Source organism: Manihot esculenta, chromosome 11 (genome assembly GCF_001659605.2).
Source record: "Manihot esculenta cultivar AM560-2 chromosome 11, M.esculenta_v8, whole genome shotgun sequence".
Lineage (NCBI taxonomy): Eukaryota > Viridiplantae > Streptophyta > Magnoliopsida > Malpighiales > Euphorbiaceae > Manihot > Manihot esculenta.
This window is the reverse complement of record NC_035171.2, coordinates 27,751,846-27,775,647: the sequence shown is the minus strand read 5'-3', so window position 1 is coordinate 27,775,647 and position 23,802 is coordinate 27,751,846. Positions and strand designations below refer to the sequence as shown.

Below are 23,802 nucleotides of genomic sequence, written 5' to 3'. Positions count from 1 at the left end.
TAATAACTCAAACAATTTAACTATTTTTTTTTTTTTTAATTTCAATCGAGCAAAACTGCTGCGTAAAAGATACAACCAATATAAAGTTGATAAAAATATAAATATCTAAAAATTTCAATGAAAAAATATTGAGAAAACTAACCGTTTGATGCAAAAGTCCGTCTTAGCATAGATGAGTTTTGCAAATCACAGCCTATTTATTAAATAAGAAAAACAATGAGAAATGAAAGAGAATATGAAAAATTGTTATATTTTATTTAAAATATAAATGATATTTTTTATTTTTAATATATAACTATTTAGAATTTAGACAATGTACGTTAACTGTAATTATGAAATTATTATTCAATACTACTAAAATAATAATTTGATAGCAGTTTTATAGAGAAAATTTATTTTTTATTATATATAATAATATATTTTAATAAATAATTTATTTTATGTTTAATAAATTATAATGGGAGCCATATTTTTATCCGTAAATAAACTCATGACTGAATTAAATAAATTGTTGTTTTATATTCAGCCGCAGAGATAAATGCAATGAATTTCAAATCGTTGCTATTAAATTGTATAAAATAAGAATTTATTATTACTATTTTAAATATATTTTTATGGAAGTGTCAATATTTTAATTTTATATATGATTTTAATTGATTATTAATTTTATAATAATTATTATACTAATCGGTTATGTTAGGTGTATGTAACAGTCAATGAAGAAAACAATTTTGCGATTTGATAATTTTTGGGGATTATACTACCGTAGTAAAGATAATTGACAATGGATAATTGATTGATTAAAAATTAAATTAATTGAAATTTAATGATTGATTTCATGAATAAGAGACAGGAATTTAATTGCTTAACAAATCTATATTAACATTTCTTTATATTTAACAGCTTAAATTTGGAGAAAATTATATATTTTAATTTCAAATAACATGTCATACTAGTGAAAATTGAATATGAAAAGCTTAAGACTTTAGGGTTTTTGAAATTAATTAAATAATAAGGTAATTTAGATTTATTAAAGTTTTATCTCGAGGATAAACACAGGTATTTATATAGACTTTTTTATAAATAATAATAATAATTTTATTATTATAGGAAATTGGAAAAAACTTAACATAAAATGTCAAGCTAACCCAAGCCAGCAGATTTCTTTCATACATCTAATCCATACGCGATATAAAGCTCTACATCTATAATTCTATACAAACTTACAAATTTATTCAAATGTTGGCAATATTGTTGTAAAGTAGTTCTTCTAATTTTATTGTGGAGAATGACTTTGAAATCAGAGGATGCTTAGATGTCAACTTTGAAGAAATTTGTTGCATTGTTGGCCGAGATTTGGGATTGAGATGCAAGCATGAAAATGCTAACATGGTAATGTAGACTACACTCTCTGCAACTTGATTTTGAGGAAGTAGAAGACGCTGGTCTATCACATCCTTCAACAATTTATCATGATCATCTGATGATGACAATGACGACGAAGATATCGATGACCAAAGAGATGAGATGAGGTTGCATGGATGTGTTCCCATTACTAACTCCAGTGTTATCACTCCAAAACTATAGACATCACATTTTTCATTCACTTGCGTTGTGTAGGCTAGTTCTGGAAAAAAACAAAAAATAAGTAATTGTAAAAAAAATGATGAGATAAATATGCTAGACCTTCTCTTTATTAATGATGCACTCATAAGCCACAGATTTGATAATGAAACTAAAAGGCACGTACCAGGAGCTGTGTATCCAAAGGTCCCAGCAAATGAGGCTTTGTTGGAAGAGTCCGACAATAAAAGCATAGCTGTACCAAAATCAGATATACGAGGTTCGTATTCTGAATCCAAAAGAATATTGTTGCTTGAAATGTCTCGATGAATGATCGGAAAAGGGCAGTTATGGTGCATATAAGATAAAGCATTAACTACACCTTTGACAATATTCTGCCTTTTAATCCAATCCAATTCTGCTGCTTGCTCATCACTGTTTAAAATGCTTCTCAAGCTACCCTTTTCCACGAACTCGTAAACCAGAAAACAGTCTTTTGAATGTGAACAAAATCCATGTAGCTTCACAATATTGCGATGCCGAATTTCTAACAGCACTTGAATCTCTCTTTCAAAGGCTTTCAAGTTCTTTGACTTGTCAGAGTCCTGTAATGAATGAACTTTTTTCACAGCAAACACTCGACCTGATGGCAGCACAGCTTTATAAACAACTCCACATCCGCCAACTCCAATGCAATAGTTAGAGTTGAAATTCTCAGTGGCCTCAATGATCGTTTCATATTGTAATTCCTGATCATGACCTGGTATTACCAATTTATCCTTATCTTGTAATTCCCTTGATCGCGCTTGTCTTCTTCTAAGTGCGAGAAGAATCAAGAGACCTCCAATTAAGAACACTAGAAACAGAGCCGCCAAAACAGGAAGTACAATCACAATAACAACCTTTTTTCTCTTTGCCCGACTGGTTTTACCACTCTTGATAGATGTACAAGCCTTTAAACTACTGGCATTGCCACATAAGCCTTTATTGTTTCTATATGCCTCAAATGGAGCTTCACGAAAGGCTTTAACGTCAGGGATAGAACCTTCTAACTCATTGTAGGATATATCCACAACAGTCAAGCCCCATAAATTATCAAAAGTGGTTGGTATCGGACCTGAGAGCATGTTATTTGAGAGATTCAACACTTCTATAGTTCTTAATTGTCCAAGTTGTTGTGGTATATTTCCCATGAACAAATTGTGACTAAGATCCAGAACTTGTAGAAAATGTAGATTCCCCAACTCAAATGGAATACCTGCTGTAAATTCATTGCGACTCAAATTCAAGATCAATAAATTTGAAAGTTCACCGAGTTGTCCAGGAATTGGACCACTTAGGTTATTTGCTGCTAAATTAAGTTGATCCAGATTAGATAGTACCTTGAAATCTAAAGGAACAACACCAAAAAGATTGTTGTTATTAAGACAAAGTTTGATCAACAGCTTCAACTTTGCCAATTCTTTAGGAACTTGCCCTTGCAAATGATTCCAGGAAAGGTCAATCAGATGTAACTGAGTGGCATTTCCAAGCTCGAGCGGTATGCTACCAGAGATATTGTTGTTTGAAAATTTTAGGCTTGTGATGTTTTTCCACTGACCCAATTTCCGTGGAATCTCTCCATTGAATCTATTGTTACTCAAATCCATATAATCCAAATGTGGATATATCCCTAATTGCTCTGAAATGTTCCCTGTTAATTGATTCCAATCTAGCCTAAGCCTGAATAAGCTAGTACAGTTTCTCAAAGTTTTTGGGATTGAACCTGAGAAATGATTAAAGAAAGCAGTAAAATTTTCAAGCAACCCTCCAAGGCATACATCTTCTGGCAAATGACCGGTGAATCCATTCCCACCTAATTGCAATGACTTCAAACGTGTAAGATTATTGAATTCCAAAGGCAGGGATTCTGAGAGTTTATTTTCACGAAGTCCAAGAAATGATAAATTTTTCAAGTATCCAATAGAAGAAGGGATTGCGCCGGTGAGATTGTTACTCGACAGACCAAGTTTTTTTAAGGATTTTAAGAATCCAATTTCTGAAGGTATGGTACCGGAGAGTTTGTTGTAAAAAAGGTAAAGAAATGATAACTCTCTCAATTTTCCAATGGAAGGAGGGATCGGTCCTGAGAGTTTGTTACTCGAGAGGTCAAGTTCTTTTAAAAATTTTAAGAATCCAATTTCTGAAGGTATGGAACCTGAAAGTTTGTTGCCAAAAAGGTAAAGAATTGATAACTCTCTTAATTTTCCAATGGAAGGAGGGATCGGTCCTGAGAGTTTGTTACTCGAGAGGTCAAATTCTTTTAAAGATTTTAAGAATCCAATTTCTGAAGGTATGGAACCTAAAAGTTTGTTGCCAAAAAGGTAAAGAATTGATAACTCTCTCAATTTTCCAATGGAAGGAGGGATCGGTCCTGAGAGTTTGTTTCTTGACAGACTAAGTTCTTTTAAAGATTTTAAGAATCCAATTTCTGAAGGTATGGAGCCTGAGAGTTTATTTCCCCACAAGTACAAAATGGATAGATTTTCCAATTTTGTCATAGAAACAGGGATTGAACCTGTAAGATTGTTTTCCTGCAGAGAGAGTTCAGAAAGAGAACCAAGCATTCCAATTTCATGGGGGATGGAACCTGAGAGTTTGTTGTCAAAAAGGTAAAGAATTGATAACTCTCTCAATTTTCCAATGGAAGGAGGGATCAGTCCTGAGAGTTTGTTTATTGACAGGCCAAGTTCTTTTAAAGATTTTAAGAATCCAATTTCTGAAGGTATGGAGCCTGAGAGTTTATTTCCCCACAAGTACAAAATGGATAGATTTTCCAACTTTGTCATAGAAGTAGGGATTAGACCAGTGAAATTGTTTCTTGATAAATAGAGCTCAGAAAGAGAACTTAGCATTCCAAATTCAGCAGGAATGTTTCCTGTGAGATGATTACCAGATAAGTCCAAGTATGTAATTTTGGAGAGATTAGAGATTTGCGATGGAAGGGTACCATGCAATAAATTGTTGGAAATGTCAAGACGAGTAAGGTTGGGAAAGCATGAAAAATTGAAACTGTGAAGCGTACCTCTTAAGCCTAAATTAATGAGGCTCAAAATGGTGATACTTCCAGAGCTATCACAAGTGACCCCAATCCATTTGCAAGGTCCCCTGCCAACCCAAGAATCTAAAACAGATTGGCTTTGGTTGTCGAGACTGGCTTTCCAGCTTAAGAGACAATAAGCTTCCATCCCAACTGAAGTTGCAGTGCAGGCAAAAGTGGATAGAAAGATGAGAAGAAGCAGGGCTTGGAATAACTTGGAAAGTGTTTTAGCGAGAAAGCACATTGTGGCTATTATAGTACAAAAATAAAAAGGTGGATTATTTCATGGGTGATTGAAGAGCTTTAGCTTGACAAAGGGGTATTTATAGAGAACTCTTGAGGAAATTTAAGAAAAAATATTTTTAAACATAAAATTAAAATTTTTTCTTTAAAATATTTCACTATAAAAAAATAAAAAATAAAAATAAAATTTATCACCAAATTATAATAATCAATCTAAAATATTAAATTATTAAAATTAGTCATTTTGAATTTATTAAGTTAGAATTAACATAATAAATATAACTAATTTTTTAAATACGGAGAATTATACTATTTAATTTACTAGAATTAATATTATTACAATATTTATGATTTATAATTATATAAAAATTATATTTATTAATAAAAAAATATTAAAATATGAGTTATCGATTTTTAAATATATGTATTTCAAATTATAAAATAAATTGAATTAAAATTAAAAATTAAATTAAATTAAAAATTAAATTAATTTATAATATATTTATTAAAAAAACTTAAAGTATAATCATTGAAATTTATAAGATTTAGAATTTTTTTTAATAATTATTAATTATATTAAAATACTAATTTTTGATAATCACGTGTTATTTAATGGTAAGCTATATATAAATTTAATTGATTAATTTAAAATATAATTAATTTTTATAATTTAGTATATATTTATTAAAATCTAAATAATTTAGAGTTTTTTTTATTGATTTTTCTTTTATATTAATTGAATTACTACTAGATTTATTATTCTATTAATTGAAAAAGTAGATAAGAAAATCTGAATTAGATATTGATTTTTAGTATTCAATATTCAAATTTAGAGAATTATCAAGAATTCATAGCATACATTTTTCACATTTTGTTAGAGATTGACCCACAAAAGGCATTTTTCATGCTTGTGTACTTTGAGTTCTATGCACAAATTTGCCCATGAATTAAGGAGGTTGCAGGTAATGGGAAAGGACATTAGAAAATAAAAACTGTAATTTTAGTAAGAACAAAAGTTTGGGAGTTTGAATTTTAGTTAAAATTGATTAAAAAAATAATAATATATTAAAATTAAAAAAAATGGATGGAAACATTTAATTATTTTATAGAAAAAAATTATTATTTAATTCTTATATTATAAAAAAACTTACTAATTAACCACTTAATTTTGAAAAATATATTAAAATATTTTTAAAATTTTAAAAAATCTATTAATTAAATTATCCGTTATTTTAACTATTAAATATTATAGAAAAATTTAAAATGTCTTCTATACGAAATAATTTTAACCGTTAAATATTATAAAAAATTTAAAATATCTTTTTTTATATATATTTTCTTTTTTTTTTCTTATTATTTCTTATATTTTCTTTCCTTTTGTAATTTATTTTCTATTTTTTCTCTCATTTTAATTACTTCTTTCTTTTTTTCTATTCTCTCTCATTTTATTTACTTTTCTCACATTTTTTCCTCTCTCATTTTATATATTTCTCATTTATTTTCATCATTTTTATTTATTTTTTCTTTTTAAAAACCTTTTTATACTATTATAATTTATTTCTAATCACTATTGAATATAAAATAAAAACATATTATCATTTTAAATCATACTACATTGATCTAAAATTAATAATGGAATTTATTATTTCATATGAAAATAATTATACATTTATTTTTATGGGACAAAATATAGTGATTTTTTAAAAAATAATTACTAACAAATTTTAAGTTTATTAGTAAATTTATCACGGAATAGTAATATTTTTTTATTTTAAATTTTAAATCTAAATTTAGGTTAGTAATAGAAATTTAAAAGAAAAAATTTGAATTTTTTATATTATAAAAATTATATAGTAAATTATTTTAATAAAAAATTATTAATATATATTTATAAATGCAACTTAAATTACCATAATTTTCGCTTTCACGCAAATTTTGTTTTGATTGAGAATTTAATTTGGGAAGACAAGTGAAGCAATGACCATTTTTAAAGTAAACGATACTTTGACCCTTTGACTTATTCAACAATCTTTTGAAACAATCATGTGAGCCTTTGACTTATTCAAAACCATGTGGAATTTTTGACTAGTCAATCCAAGCATGAACATTTCTTCTACCATTTCATAAAAACTAAGTCAAGGAATGGTTAGTGCACAGCAAGATACATGCATATTAATTATATTTAGCTGTTCAAATTGAAAAAATGGATGGAATTAAATTAATTTAAAATTTTAATTTAATTTTTTATTTATTTCAGTTTGATTTGTTTTTTAATTTAAAAATTTTTAATTATTTTTGATAACTATCAATCTCCCTGGACTCCGATAGATCTGGTTCTCCCTTATCCTCTATTATATGGATCTGATTCCTTTTTGGGCTCTCTGATGGGTCTGTCAAATAGGTCTCTCTATGTTTTCTTTGAGGAAAGGACCTACAAAATAAGGGAAAAGGGGTCAGGGGTCCACCGGGAATGCCCCGGCGGAAACCCTCCGACGTTCAAGTCAGGTTTTATGAATAAGAGTAGTGTCCTTAGGCAAGAGTCGCATAGAAAAATAAAAAGTGGAGCCTAGGAAGGGGAAAGAAGAAGTGAATCTGAGGGAAAGCCCCCCTCCTCTCTACCTGTGATGTATATCTGTCCCTCTGCCACAGCGCTAGCTGTCTCTGTTACCCAGCTCCGTACATACGGATGTGTCAGACTCCTACTCCATGCGTAACGGCCATTTACTTTCCCCCCAGTACGCGTGTAAGCAAGTCTTCTGGATATGTGGGCCAGACATCCCTTCTCATTGAATCTGGGCTCGTGGTGGACCCAGCCTCATAGTGGACCTAATTTATCCCGCGTCTCTGGATCGGGGCTTGAGAGGCTGGATTGATCTTGCTTAAGGAGGGCCTGATGGGCTTTGGACTATTATTCTTCTCTTGGGTCCGGCCTCACTTAAGGCAAAGAAAATCCGGTGGTCATCAATTTTGATTTGATTTTGATAAAAAAATTAAATTGAATCAATAAGTGATGATAATATATTATTTTTTATAATATAAAGAGATTAAATTATAATAAAATAAAAAATATTTTAATTGTATTTTAAAATATTAAAAATAATGTGTGAAGAATAAAAAATCTATTAAAAAGTTTAAATGAAATTGAATGAGACTAATTTGATTTGATTAAGTTTCTGTTTAAAATCAATTCGATTCAATTTTTACAAATATTAAAATTTTAATTTTTAATTTATTTTATCCGATTTATTTTTGAACAAATGGACTGAATGCTCTCTGACATTAATTTTAAAATTTAAATTAAAACTTTAAATACTATAAACATAACAAAAACAAGTCTAAAATAGTTCCAATTTGTTAAATAGATTTTCCATGTTAAATGGTTTAATTTTAAAATGAATAAATTTGTTGGGCTATTATTATAAGCTCCATTCTCAAATAATTGAAAAATATATGAGTTTTCTGTTGACTACAACACAAATTAGTTCCTATCAATTGACCCACAAAAGGCATTTTCCATGCCAAATTAATTTATTTTCTGTTGACTACAACACAAATTAGAAGTGTTTCATGGTTGTGTTGACTCTGAGTTCTATGAACAAATTTGGCATGAATTAAGGAGTTTGGAGGTAATGGGAAAGGACATTAGTCTGTAATCTTAGTAAGAACAAAAGTTTCGGAGTTTGAATTTTAATTAAAAAATAATAATATATTAAAATTAAAAAAATGGAAGGAAATATTTAATTATCTTATGACAAAAAATGTAGAATCTTATCATTCTCTATAATTTAACAGTAATTCAAATTTATACTTCATTCCCTTTGTTTATAATTATATTTTCTTTTCTACTATTTTTAAATTGTATTTTTGCTCACTTAGCTTATTATATGACTAGATTCCAATCCCCAACTGGTCCTGTTAAAATTATTAATATTTTTTTTTTAATTTGGTTAAAATTATTAAAAAAATAATTGATTAAAGTTAAAAAATTATAAAACAAATTATTAATTTTTTTTAATTTGGTTAAAATTATTAAAAAAATAATTGATTAAAGTTAAAAAATTATAAAAAAAATTATTAATTTTTTTAATTTGGTTAAAATTATAAAAAAAATAATTGATTAAAATTAAAAATTATAAAAAGATTTAATTAGAAATAATAGTTTATCTTTTATATTAGAGATAATTGGAAAAAAAAATTTCCACCATTCGCATTCTAATAAATATATTTAAACTATAAAAATTAATTAATATATTATAAACTAACTACCTAAATTTATTTATACTCTATCATTTAATTGTTAAATTTAATGAAAATACCACGATATCATCCTAGTCAATACAAAAAATTAAAATGTTAATATAACTTAAATAGATAATTATAAAAAAAACTCTAAACTTTACTAATTTTAACAATTATACCCTAATTTGTTTTTAATAAATAGACTCCAAATCAATTTTCCAATTTGTTTGATTTTTAATTTTGATTCAATTTATTTATAATTTTATATCACATATTTTTAAGAGCCGATAATTCATTTTTATTTTTTTATTTGATAAGTATAATTTTTGACATATTTATCGGTCATAAGTGTTGTGATAATAATATCACTAGTAAATCAACGATCATTATTTTCGCTATCGGAAAAATTAATTATACTTATCGTATCTATTTTAATAGCGCTAAAAGTTAACAACCATTGAAAATGGCTAAGTTCAAACTAGTTTATTATTATAATTTATATATTATTTAATGAATTTAGTCATTTTAAATTTATTAAGCTGATTATTGACTTTCTTCAGAATTAAAATGAATATAATAAATATAATTAATTTTTTAAGTACGAAAAATCGTATTAAATTTACTAGAGTTAATATTATCACAACACTTATAATTTATAATTATATAAAAAGTTATATTTATTAATATAAAAAATATTGAAATATGAGTTATCAATTCTTAAAAATATGCATCCTAAATTATAAATAAACTGAATTAAAATTAAAAATTAAACTAAATCAAAATTAATTTAAAATATATTTATTAAAAAAAGTTTAGGATATAATTGTTAAAATTTATAAAATTTAGAATTTTTTTAATAATTATTAATTATATTAAAATATTAATTTTTGATACCGATTAAGTTAATAATATGTCATTTTCATTTCCATTAAATTTAACGGTTAAGTTTAATAGCAAGTTAGCTTGTTAATTTAAAATATATTAATTAATTTTTATAATTTAGTATATATTTATTAAAATTTTTTTATTCATTATTCTTTTATATTATAAAATGAGGTAATGCTACTGAGAATTACTCATATAAATTTTAAAGATTACAAAATCTGATAATACTCCTGAAAATTTTATAATCAGTACATTGAGGTAATAAAATTTCTGAGTTTTTTTTTTAATTTAAACTATTTAGTTCAAAATTTATCAGCTTCATGATAAAATTATGTATTTCCCTTTTGTACATTAATTACTACTTAGATTTATTAAAGTTTCTATTAATAGAAAAAGTAGATAAGAAAATCTGAAGAGAATGATATGATATTGATTTTTAATATTCAATATTCAAATTAGAGAATTATTAAGAGTATAAACGAACTGTTCGTGAGTTATTTGAAATTTGGCTTGATAAAAACTCGATTGAATTCGACTCGTTTTCTAAATGAGCTGAGTTCAAACTCACTTTTTAAACTCATTTAATAAACGAGCTGAGTCTGAGGTTAGCAGTATTCAGCTCGTTTAGACTCGCGAATTCGGTTTGTTTTCAAGTTTATGAATAAATTCACGAGCTGACTCATGAATAGGTTCACGAACAAATTCATGACCAAACTCGCGAATAAGTTCGTGAGCTTGTTCGCCAAACACCAATTACACATCGAAAGTTTGAAAGAATAATAGAATATAGAAGATTATGACTTCTCTACAAAAGGACAATTTTTCTACATTTTTTTTCATTAATTTCAGTTTTGAGAGATTTCAATTAAATAAAAAAATTTAATTTAAAAATCTCTCAATAATCTTATAATTTAAATTTTATTTTTAATTTAAATTTGTTTATAATTTAAATAAATTTAAATTATATTGACATTGTTTATAATATAATCGAGCTCAAATTCGAGTTTGAATGAGCTCAATTTCAATCTTTTTAAATGGAGTTTGAGTTTGCTCGTTAATGTGATAAGCGAGTTTATTACGAATCGAGTTCAAACCGAACCTGAGTTTAATATTTATTTTATGAATGAAACTTGTGCTTATAAATGAAACTCGAGTCAAGCTTATAATGTAAACAACTAAATTCAAAATCAAAACACATTTCTTGAAAAGCATTAGCTAATTGTAAACAATATAATGTAAACAATGCTCCTTTCAATTCATCATAATAGTTAAATTAAAAATATTTAATTATTAGATATTATGAATTACTTGAAAAGCATTAGCTAATTGTATTTGCAATTGTCCAGGATACTTTTGCATGTAGTACTCCTTTCAATTCATCATAATTATTTGTGAGTGTTCATAATTTCTCCTTAAGCTCTTATATTTCACTTGAATGATTTTCAATTATGGTAGACTCCCATCCTGATCCTACATAATATGATGTCACACCAAAATTATTTCTAGGTGTCAGGCCCAAGACCCATAGACCATACCCGTCTATTATATATGCTCTGGATCCATTATAGTTTTTGAAATACTTGTTCATGTAGTTCAGACAAACCACTATCACAAGTTTCACTTTTACCTGTAAGTTTTAAATAAAAATAATTATCAATTTTTAAAATCTTACTCACAAAATAAAGTCAACTCCAAAAGCGTCGTTAGTAATCTTATTTTGAAGAAATTACGTACCATCAATTTTCTTATATTATCATCCACGTATATCTCATCCTTTCTCTTATGGGTAGCTTCAAAAACTTAAGTCTATAGAGTTTTTCCATTTAATTTTTCCTACAATAAGAGTTATGTTGTTATGTAATGTCATATATAATCCATGTCAAAACTTTCATATTGATATTAGTTTCAAAACCGATGAATTTATCATTTCCTCCGTTAGTCTTGCATAGCTCTTTCTATCAGAAGCGTTTTCATTCTTTTGCTTTCTTGCATTTGTTGTATTGATTGCGCTCATTTTTTGTGAAAAAAATAATCATAATAAGACAATCATGCATTACTAAAATACAAGCTAATGAATTCCTTGAACAAACTCAAACTTGATTTTTTTCAACAAACCATTCATTAACTCGAGCAATTCGCTGCGATGGTAACACATCTTTGGGTACAATTTCTATAATTTGCTCTATTGTCTTGGATGGATTGTAATATTGTGCCTTTAAATCACTTTTAAAATCTCGCCATTTCTTATTTAATTATTTCAAATTTCAACTTTGAGTCTCAGGAGGATATGCAAATTTCTTCTGCATAATATAAAAAATTTAAAAATAATTAAGATATTTACTATAGAAAACTAACGCAAATACAACTAACAAAAAAAATAGATGCCATTATTAGAGATAAGTGAAATTTGATACCTCAACCAGCTTTAGCATTTTGGTCCTGAGTGGGCTAAATTCCTCTTATCCCATCTAACATATATTCAAAGGAGGATATGTGTTATTGTAGCAATGGTTCCTAAAAAGGATCCAAGAGTAGCTCCTTTCTTTGAGCATGGGACTCCAAATTGATCGATTTCAATATAAATTTTTTCATTAGAATCTATGTTTCAAATTGAAATAATTGTAGTTCTTCCACGCTTTTAAAATTTTTTTTTCGCTTGTATCTTTATTCGCATGACATAAACATATATTTAGATAGCTTTATTATTTATTAAAAATAAAAAAAATAAATACTGCAAATATGAAATAAAAAAATATTACCAATCATCTCTATGATCAAATTACCATTCACTTGTTGAGTTTCTTATTGAGAGGAATCCATTGTTTGGTTTGAATCTTGTTGTAGAGATTGTCCGTCAATTTGAGAATCATTTCTCACTAGTCTAAGAACATGAAAACTTCTAGATCTCCTAGACATTTTTTTTTTTAATTCATGTAATATCATTCTTGTAGTTAGAGAATACTAATAAAAGTAGAAATTTAGACGTTAGTCATTAAGTAAAAACAACGTAAAGAAATAATTAAAGATTTTAGAGAATTTACCATACAAATAGAAAGTTTTAAGTAAAATACAATCAAACATAAAAAATGTCATCTTCATCTACGTCATCTCTTACCCAATTGGATTGCTCATCCATACTAGAATTGTCACAAATTATGGGCATTATACAATTTTCATCTGTCAGTACCTCATCAAATGAGTCCTGAGATTTAATCTTCATAACTGCATTTCAATTCATATTTTTTTGATATTGGACATAAAACACTTGCTTTACCTGGGATGAGAATACATATGGATCATCATCTAATTTATTATCAGTATGTATCAAATGAGAAAAATTTATAAATGTGAGTCTATATTCATCTTGCTTCATACCTATGTTGTGATAGACATTATATCAACACATTTAAACATCACAACCTTAAAATTATAATAATAATTTAATTCAGTGATATTTTTTATTCTTCCATAATAGTTTGATACAGAGCAATTAGTTTTGGACTTTACTGCAGATTTGAACCGGACCTAACTTTTACTGCCGACGTCTGATGGAAACCCATAATAGTTTTTCGGAAAGAGAATTTCAAGACGCACGACTTTTAAAAGTGTGACAAGGGTCAGAGGCTTGGTTACAAAGTTCGAGGCGAAAATTTCATCGTTTAGAGGGTCAATTTTGCATTTTAATTATTTTTTTGGATATTTTTATAATTTTGCATATTAGGGTTTGTTTTCTATTATAAATAGCATTTCCTTGGCTATTTGATATACTTTTCAATTTTTTAAGAATTTCAATAAGACTTTTCGGCTTCTACCATCTCATTTCTATTATTTCGTCTTAGCCAAACATTATTAGCTAAAACTCTTGACGGAGTCTAATCAGTCCTATATCAAATTGGTATCAGAGCGAAGTTCGTCCATGACAGACAACCAAGAGGCACGACTTGCTGCAATTGAGGCATCTTTGGCAGAATTGAGGGAGATGATCGGACAGGTTAGTCCCGCAGCAGGGAATCCACCAACCCACCGCAGGGAATCCACCAACCCGCCGCAGCCGAATACCTCTAGCCAGTTCCAAATCATGTGGTCGCCAATCCTGTGCCTTCAAATCCCCAACAGAATTATCAAGAAGGTTACAAGATAAAGGTAGATCTTTAAAACTTTTCTGGTTCGTTGGATATAGAATTTATTCTTAATTGGTTGGCGGAGGTTGAACGTTTCTTCGAAGTTATGAACATGGAAGAGAATCGAAAGGTTCCAATTGTGGCCTATAAATTAAAAAGGGGTGCAGCAGCTTGGAGAAATTCAGTTCAAAACAAATGCTATCGGAGGAGGCTGGAACCCATACGAAACTAGGTATTGATGAAGCAGATTGAAAAGCGGTTCTTTCCTAGTGATCACGTTTAGATTTTATATAACCAGTATCATGACTGTGTACAGAGGAATCGAAGGGTGGATGAATATACCGAGGAGTTTCTGAGGTTGCAGGCGAGATGTGAAGACTGTGAGAATGAAATCCAACAGGTTGCTCATTATCAGAAGGGCCTGAATCACGAAATTCGTTATATGATGGGAGTAGCTGCAATTTTCACTTTGGCAGATGTCATTGAGATGGCAAAAAGGCAGAAGAGCGTGTTGATTGACAGCCTTGACATCAGTATAACCGAAATTTTAATTATAGAAATTCTGGTTCGACAGGAATGCAGCAGTATAGAAGCAAATACGGCGGACAGTCTTCTAAGGTTGTAAATTCTGGTAATTCCCAGAATATTATGAAAGAAAGGAGAGACAGTAAGGGAAAAGCAATCGCCACTACAGTAGACGATGACCTCATTTAGCCTATTTTTTTTTACTTTTGTTATATCGTTAAAGAAGTAAATTTGGTCTTTTAGCTAATGGAAATCTATGATTGTGTAAAAATTCAATTGTATTCTTTCTTTTACAAATATTTTTTTTTCAAGCAAAGCATTCGAATCCTTTGGAGAGCTGCTAATAAATTTGACCAATAAGTCATTGGTGACGGATAATATTTTGGTTTAGAAATCACTTTTTATTAAATTTAATAATGGTTGGTTTCTTATTGAATAGTGAAATACAACAAACTAGATAGATTATATTATAATTTCTTAAAGAAGAAGATATAAAACCAAAATTAAGATAGTTATGACTTAAAGGTAATGTAATTGTAGGAGCAATAAAAAATATGGTTGAGTCGTATGGCGAGCTAGTGATCTGCATGAGGTAATTTATGATGGAAAAAAATAATTAGTTGTAAGTTTTTTTTATTAGTGGATTTGCAGTGGAGTAATTTTGTTTATCATATCAAAATATTTTGTGGGGTTTATTTTCATAATAATATGTGATATTAGAGGCTTGGTTCATAATGTCAAAAAAATGAGTACAAAATTATTTAATGGAAAAAAATCATTTTATTTTTAAAGTATTGTGAATGATGTCTACGTAATAAAAGACTGATTAGATTCTGTCAGAAATTTTAACTAATATTGTTTGATTAAAACGATATAAAAGAAACCATAGGTTAGAAACCGAAAGTCTTATTGAAATTCTTTAAAGATTGAAAAATGAGTTTCAAATAGCTAAGTAAAGGCTATTTATAATAGAAAAAATTCTAATATGTAAAATTATAAAAATATCTAAAAAAATAATTAAAATGCAAAATTAACTCTCTAAACGGTGGAATTTTGTGACAGGCTTACGGTCTTTGTCACATTTTTAAAGGTCGTGCGTCTCGAAATTCCCTTTCCGAAAGGCTATCGTAGATCTTCATCGGATATCGGCAGCAAAAGTTAGATTCAGTTTAAATCTGTCGTAAAATCCAAGACTAATTGTTTCGTGTAACTTTGTATAGTAATGAATAATCAAATTATTACAACCAAAAGTGATGACCTAAATTTTTAGATGCTTTTAACTATATCTTGCATCTATTTGGCTTATGTAAATAACTATTTTTATTTACTTATTTGATACTTTAGTTAATTTATTTAGTTTTATAAATTATCATTTTATAGATATTTTACAATTATTTTATAGGAAAAAAAAAGCATATCATTTAGTTATTAAAAAATGACCCCAAACAAGTTCGCTATCAATCACCATTCACTAAAACTTGTCCCTTTTAAATGCATTTACCCGTCGAAGCTGGATTTTTATATATACAAGTATTTTTGTTGGAACTTTATTTCTAGATAAATAGTAGCTTTTTTTAGAATATAAATTTATCTTTTTCCTTCAATTGGAGAGGGAGAAGACCCTGTAAGAAATGGATAGCAACCACTTTACTACTTTTCTCTCAATTTCCATTATTTCTCACCGTCTTCTCTTCACTATTCATGAAAATCACTGGGAGAAAAAGAGGGGACAGTTGCATCTTCTTCAAATAACTCTCTTGGCTTGGATTTCACCTAATTAAAGAGTTTTTTAATCTGGATTTTTTTATTCCTTTTGCTAATTTTATGTTTCTTTGTTTTATTTCATAATTTCTCTTGTAAATATTATGGTTAGTGAGCAATTGTTTCACTCGTAGCCTAATATTTAAACACTAATTCTCCATGGAACGATATTTTATTTTTTATCATATTACTTGTGTGATCTGTATACTTGCGATATCACATCAAAAAAGTATTCAACAATAATCAAAGATGCTGATTGGGATAAGGTTCAATAGAAGGTAGTGAGTTTGATTCCTTTTATGTTAGCTCCTAATGTTGAAGTATGATGTATTGGAATAGATTTCGCCAATTATCTTGTGGAAAAAGTTGAAATATTTAGGCACGTTAAAGTCACTCATAAATTGATACGGAGCAACTAGTTTTAAATTTTATGGCAGATTTAGACCGGACTTAACTTTTGCTGTGGACGTCTAATGGAGACCCACGATAGTTTTTCGGAAAGGGAATTTTGAGACGCACGACTTTTAAAAGTATGACAAAAGTTATAGACTTATCATAAAATTCGATATGGAAATTCCATTATTTAGGGGATTAATTTTGCATTTTAATTATTTTTTGGATATTTTTATAATTTTGTATATTAGAGTTTTTTTTCTATTATAAATAGTTTTCCTTGACTATTAGAGACTTGTTTTTCAATTTTTAAAGAATTTCAATAAAACTTTTTGACTTATAGTCTATCTTTTTTTATATTGTTTTAACCAAACAATATTGGTTAAAATTTATGACGGAATATAATCAGTCTTTTATCATAAACTATTTTGTACTTGAATAATTAATTGTACCAAATCAAAATGAAAGTGCGAATGTGAAAGATCACTTTAATATTTTTAACAAACTAATTAAATATGACATGAGGTTAACCTTTCTTCTACAATCTTATAAAAGTTTAGTGACGGCTCTAACAATTCACGAGAAGATTTTAAAAGAGTAAGAGATTAATGCAGTAAGCTTAGATGACAAGAAATTCATGAAAAAAAGTTATATAGACTTTTTTTATTAAGAATTATAATTTTATTTTTGTAAAAAAAATCTAGGAAAAATTTAACATTAGGTCCCAAACTAATCCATGTCAACAAAACTTCCCATTATACTCGGCCTAGACAAAATATTTAGTAAAAAAATGGAAGAAACTTACAGAATACAAAATATAAAAATGCTAGATAACATGCATATAAAGAGAATGATTTCAAATAGACAAAAATGAAAATCAAACTTTTGAAAAGGTGGGTGACAACCTAGTACCTAGATTAAACAACAATTATACAAAGCAAATAACACACAGATTACTTCATATAAAGAATAATAGTAAATTATTATCTCATATATTTTAGTTGTATCCATAAATTAATAGCAACAATTTGAAATCTATTACATCTGCCGCCTTCACTACTGAGCATAATGTTAAGAACCGAACAATAAAACAATCAAAGAATAAACACAAAAAGTAAATAATACACAGATTTAATGTAGTTCACCAATTTAGTTACGCTCATAGCGGTTATGATTTTCTTATTTGTCTGTAAATTTTTTAATCAGAATATGTTAGGAGAATATTATATTTTTATATATAAAAAAGACATATGAGATAATTCTCAAAAAATTCACCTCGAGAGTATGGTGTACAATCCATTGTTAGACTCTATATTTCAATACAAAAGATAATGATTTATTTATTTTTTAACAACGAATAAAAATCATAGCTAAAATTATAATATTATTAGGGAGAATAGCCAAAATAAATCCTGAACGATAATCATTTTTACGATTTTATCATAAACTTTTTTTTCTCAACAATTGCATTCTGAACTAATTTTTATTGCATTAATTGTACCATACTGTTACATTTAACACCTGTTAACGACATGGTGCAATTGTTAAAAGAAAAATTTTGAGGTAAAATTGTAAAAAGTATTAATTTTAATTTTTTCTATTTTTCTAAAATTGCAAATTCATCATTATTTTTTTATTTTTTTAAATTTTCACTCTCTTACATATGAATATTTTTTCATTATTTTCCTTAAAAATTATAATATTTTCTTTAAAAGCATTTAAAATTCACTTAAAAGCAACATGATGGAGATCAAACTCGAAACCTCATGATCGCGTGCTTTTAACTAAGCGAGCTAGACACTCCAACCTATAAAATTACAATATCATTATCATTTTTTACCCTTTTATTTTAATTATTTTACAAGATTTTTTTTTCTTTCACTCATACAAAATAAAAATAAGAAAATAATAAAGAAAAAAATTTACATTTGAATTAAAAATTTAAACTTTTTATTTTCTCCATTTATATTCATTTTTTCCAATATATACCTCCATTTATTATTTTCTTTTATTTTGAAGTAAAAGTAAAAAATACAAAGATAATAACAAAGTTAGTTTTCTTATAAAAAGTAAAAAAATTAGGACAAATTTACGATGTCAGAGAAATAGTAAATAAATCCTAAATTTTACTTAATTTTACAATTATACTCTAAATTTTTTCATTTTTAACAATTACACCCCACTGTTAATAAAGTTATTAATAGCCATTAAATTTAACAGCAATTGATGATGGCAGGGTATGATTAAATTAAAAGCCATATTTTAAAAATAAGTAAAGTTTAGGAATTTTTTTTAATTATTTTGCTTTTATTAAACATAAAATAAATTTTTTATCAAATTTTTTAACAATTTCATATTGCTGTCAAATTATTGTCTAGTAGTATTATGGGCTTGTTTGGTATAATATTATTTTAGCTTTTAATCGACAGAAAGAGAGAATTATAAGTTAGAACTTTCAATTTAGTATTTGTATCTTAATGCTAATATAATATAGATAATGACTATTATATTAAATGAGATATTAAAATGAATTAAAATTTCTCATCACTTAATAAAATATCTCTGAATTATTTTAATAAATTTTTAACAAAATTACAATAAATTAAAAATTAAACATAAAAAATAAATATAATAGTATCATAAATTATACTATGTTCTAATTTAATAAAATTATGGTGTCTTTAAATATAATATTAATACCATAAAATGAAACTTTTTAATAAAAGCAAAATAGTTATATATATATATATATATATATATATATATATATATATTTTTTCCAAATCATGGTCCCAAAACAATAGATTTTAACTTAATAACTCAAACAATTTAACTATTTTTTTAAAAAAAATTTCAATCAAGCAAAACTGCTGCGTAAAAGATACAATCAGTATAAAGTTCATAAAAATATAAATATCTAAAAATTTCAATGAAAAAATATTGGGAAAACTAACCGTTTGAAGCAAAAGTCTGTCTTAGCATAGATGAGTTTTGCAAATCACAACCTATTTATTAGATAACCAAAAAACTATAGATGGAAGAGAATATGAAAAATTGTTATATCTTATTTAGGATACAAATAATTCATTGATTGAAAACTAAATTAATTGAAATTTAATGATTGATTTCATGAATTAGAGATAGAAATTTAATTGCTTAAGAAGTCTATGTTAACATTTCTTTATATTTAACAGCTTAAATTTGGATAAAATTATATCTTTTAATTTCATACATCTAATTCATACACGATATATTAAATAAAAAATATATATAAAAAAAGTAAAAGTACAAAAAAAAAATGCTAGATAACATGCATACAAAGAGAAAAATATAAAAAAGACAAACTAAAAATCAAAACTTTCAGAAAGGAGGGTGACAACCTAGTACATAGATCAACTAGCAAATATACAAAGTAAAGCTGTACATCTATAATTCTATACAAACTTACAAATTTATTCAAATGTTGGCAATATTGTTGGAAAGTAGTTCTTCTAATTTTATTGTGGAGAACGACTTTGAAACCAGAGGATGCTTAGATGTCAACTTTGAAGAAATTTGTTGCATTGTTGGCCGAGATTTGGGATTGAGATGCAAGCATGAAAATGCTAACATGGTAATGTAGACTACCCTCTCTGCAACTTGATTTTGAGGAAGTAGAAGACGCTGGTCTATCACATCCTTCAACAATTTATCATGATCATCTGATGATGACAACGACGACGAAGATATTGATGACCAAAGAGATGAGATGAGGTTGCATGGATGTGTTCCCATTACTAACTCCAGTGTTATCACTCCAAAACTATAGACATCACATTTTTCATTCACTTGCGTTGTGTAGGCTAGTTCTGAAAAAAAAAATAAAAATAAAAATAAAAAATAAAAAAGAGCAGAAGAAAAGGTCTGGTAAAAAAAAAAATGTAATAGTAAAAAAAATGATGCACTCATCAGCCACAGATTTGATAAACTAAAAGGCACGTACCAGGAGCTGTGTATCCAAAGGTCCCAGCAAATGAGGCTTTGGTGGAAGAGTCCGACAATAAAAGCATAGCTGTACCAAAATCAGATATACGAGGTTCGTATTCTGAATCCAAAAGAATATTGTTGCTTGAAATGTCTCGATGAATGATCGGAAAAGGGCAGTTATGGTGCATATAAGATAAAGCATTAGCTACACCTTTGACAATATTCTGCCTTTTAATCCAATCCAATTCTGCCGCTTCCTCATCACTGTTTAAAATGCTTCTCAAGCTACCCTTTTCCACGAACTCGTAAACCAGAAAAGAGTCTTTTGAATGTGAACAAAAACCATGTAGCTTCACAATATTGCGATGCCGAATTTCTAACAGCACTTGAATCTCTCTTTCGAAGGCTTTCAAGTTCTTTGACTTGTCAGACTCCTGTAATGAATGAAGTTTTTTCACAGCAAACACTCGACCTGATGGCAGCACAGCTTTATAAACAACTCCACATCCGCCAACTCCAATGCAATAGTTAGAGTTGAAATTCTCAGTGGCCTCAATGATCGTTTCATATTGTAATTCCTGATCATGACCTGGTATTACCAATATATCCTTATCTTGTAATTCCCTTGATCGGGCTTGTCTTCTTCTAAGTGGGAGAAGAATCAAGAGACCTCCAATTGAGAATACTAGAAACAGAGCCGCCAAAACAGGAAGTACAATCACAATAACAACCTTTTCTCTCTTTGCCCGACTGGTTTTACCACTCTTGATAGATGTACAAGCCTTTAAACTACTGGCATTGCCACATAAGCCTGTATTGTTTCTATATGCCTCAAATGGAGCTTCACGAAAGGCTTTAACGTCAGGAATAGAACCTTCTAACTCATTGTAGGATATATCCACAACAGTCAAGCTCCATAAATTATCAAAAGTGGTTGGTATCGAACCAGAGAGCATGTTATTTGAGAGATTCAACACTTCTAGAGTTCTTAATTGTCCAAGTTGTTGTGGTATATTTCCCATCAACAAATTGTGACTAAGATCCAGAACTTGTAGAAAATGTAGATTCCCCAACTCAAATGGAATACCTGCTGTAAATTCATTGCAACTCAAATTCAAGATCAGTAAATTTGCAACTTCTCCGAGTTGTCCAGGAATTGGACCACTTAGGTTATTTGCTGCTAAATTAAGATGATCCAGATTAGATAGTACCTTGAAATCTAAAGGAACAACGCCAAAAAGATTGTTGTTATTAAGACAAAGTTTGATCAACAGCTTCAACTTTGCCAATTCTTTAGGAACTTGCCCTTGCAAATGATTCCAGGAAAGGTCAATCAGATGTAATTGAGTGGCATTTCCAAGGTCGAGCGGTATGCTACCAGAGATATTGTTGTTTGAAAATTTTAGGCTTGTGATGTTTTTCCACTGACCCAATTTCCATGGAATCTCTCCATGGAATCTATTGTTACTCAAATCCATATAATCCAAATGTGGATATATCCCTAATTGCTCTGAAATGTTCCCTGTTAATTGATTCCAATCTAGCCTAAGCCTGAATAAGCTAGTACAGTTTCTCAAAGTTTTTGGGATTGAACCTGAGAAATGATTGAAGGCAGTAGCGAATTTTTCAAGTAACCCTCCAAGGCATACATCTTCTGGCAAATGACCGGTGAATCCATTCCCACTTAATTGCAATGACTTCAAACGGGTAAGATTATTGAATTCCAAAGGAAGGGATCCTGAGAGTTTATTTTCAAGAAGTACAAGATCTGATAAATTTCTCAAGAGTCCAATAGAAGAAGGGATTGCGCCGGTGAGATTGTTACTCGATAGGTCGAGTTTTTTTAAAAATTTTAAGAATCCAATTTCTGAAGGTATGGAACCTGAGAGTTTGTTGTCAAAAAGGTGAAGAAGTGATAACTCTCTCAATTTTCCAATGGAAGGAGGGATCAGTCCTAAGAGTTTGTTACTCGACAGGTCAAGTTCTTTTAAAGATTTTAAGAATCTAATTTCTGAAGGTATGAAGCCTGAGAATTTATTTCCCCACAAGTACAAAATTGATAGATTTTCCAACTTTGTCATAGAAACAGGGATTGAACCCGTAAGATTGTTTTTCTGCAGACAGAGTTCAGAAAGAGAACCAAGCATTCCAATTTCTGAAGGTATGGAACTTGAAAGTTTGTTGTCATAAAGGTAAAGAAGTGATAACTCTCTCAATTTTCCAATGGAAGGAGGGATCAGTCCTGAGATTTTGTTACTCGACAAGCTAAGTTTTTTTAAAGATTTTAATAATCCAATTTCTGAAGATATGGAGCCTGAGAGTTTGTTACCCGACAGGTCAAGTTCTTTTAAAGATTTTAAGAATCCAATTTCTGAAGGTATGGAACCTGAGAGTTTATTTCCCCACAAGATCAGGATGGATAGATTTTTCAACTTTGTCATGGAAGTAGGAATTAGACCAGTGAAATTGTTTCTTGATAAATAGAGCTCAGAAAGAGTACTTAGCATACCAATCTCAGATGGAATGTTTCCCGTGAGATGATTACCATATAAGTTCAAGTATGTAATTTTGGAGAGATTAGAGATTTGCGATGGAAGGGTACCATGCAATGAATTGTTGGAAATGTTAAGACGTGTAAGGTTGGGAAAGCATGAAAAATTGAAACTGTGAAGCGTACCTCTTAAGCCTAAATTAATGAGGCTCAAATTGGTGATACTTCCAGAGCTATCACAAGTGACCCCAATCCATTTGCAAGGTCCCCTGCCAACCCAAGAATCTAAAACAGATTGGCTTTGGTTGTGGAGACTGGCTTTCCATCTTAAGAGACAATAAGCTTCCATCCCAACTTTAGTTGGTCCATCAGTAAGGGCTGAAGTTGCAGTGGAGGCAGAAGTGGATAGAAAGATGAGAACAAGCAGGGCTTGGAATAACTTGGAAAGTATTTTAGCGAGAAAGCACATTGTGGCTATTATAGTACAAAAATAAAAAGGTGGATTATTTCATGGGTGATTGAAGAGCTTTAGCTTG

General features: G+C 28.5%; 2 protein-coding genes across 3 annotated transcripts in view; both read right to left on the bottom strand.

Moving 5' to 3' along the window:
• Positions 1-1,202: 1,202 nt before the first annotated feature.
• The window catches only part of LOC122725082 (MDIS1-interacting receptor like kinase 2-like), a 35,565-nt gene continuing 12,965 nt past the window's right edge, over positions 1,203-23,802 (bottom strand). The window contains exons 3-4 of the mRNA XM_043961655.1: positions 1,751-3,418; positions 1,203-1,627 (exon numbers count right to left, since the gene is read on the bottom strand). Of these exons, the coding sequence (XP_043817590.1) occupies positions 1,236-1,627; positions 1,751-3,418 (2,060 nt within the window). The 3' untranslated portion in view covers positions 1,203-1,235. The remainder of the gene's footprint in view (positions 1,628-1,750; positions 3,419-23,802) is intronic.
• On the bottom strand, positions 20,131-22,507 carry LOC110626025 (MDIS1-interacting receptor like kinase 2-like). 2 transcript variants are annotated; one of them, XM_021771752.2, is made up of 3 exons: positions 21,987-22,507; positions 20,792-21,865; positions 20,131-20,657 (listed from the first exon to the last, which is right to left on the bottom strand). In XM_021771752.2, exons 2-3 carry the CDS (start codon positions 21,795-21,797, stop codon positions 20,266-20,268), a joined length of 1,398 nt encoding a protein of 465 aa, XP_021627444.2. In that variant the 5' UTR covers positions 21,798-21,865; positions 21,987-22,507; the 3' UTR covers positions 20,131-20,265. The 2 variants fall into 2 exon arrangements, with proteins under 2 accessions (XP_021627444.2, XP_021627445.2); XM_021771753.2 differs by having other exon boundaries at positions 20,792-21,862.

Bases quoted from the DNA above. Each gene is read 5' to 3' on its own strand.
- LOC110626025 (XM_021771752.2), bottom strand. From the start codon at position 21,797: ATGGGAAATATACCACAACAACTTGGACAATTAAGAACTCTAGAAGTG. The intron at 20,658-20,791 runs GTACGTGCCTTT...TTTTTTTTTCAG, and splicing joins CTTTGGATACACAGCTCCTG to AACTAGCCTACACAACGCAA.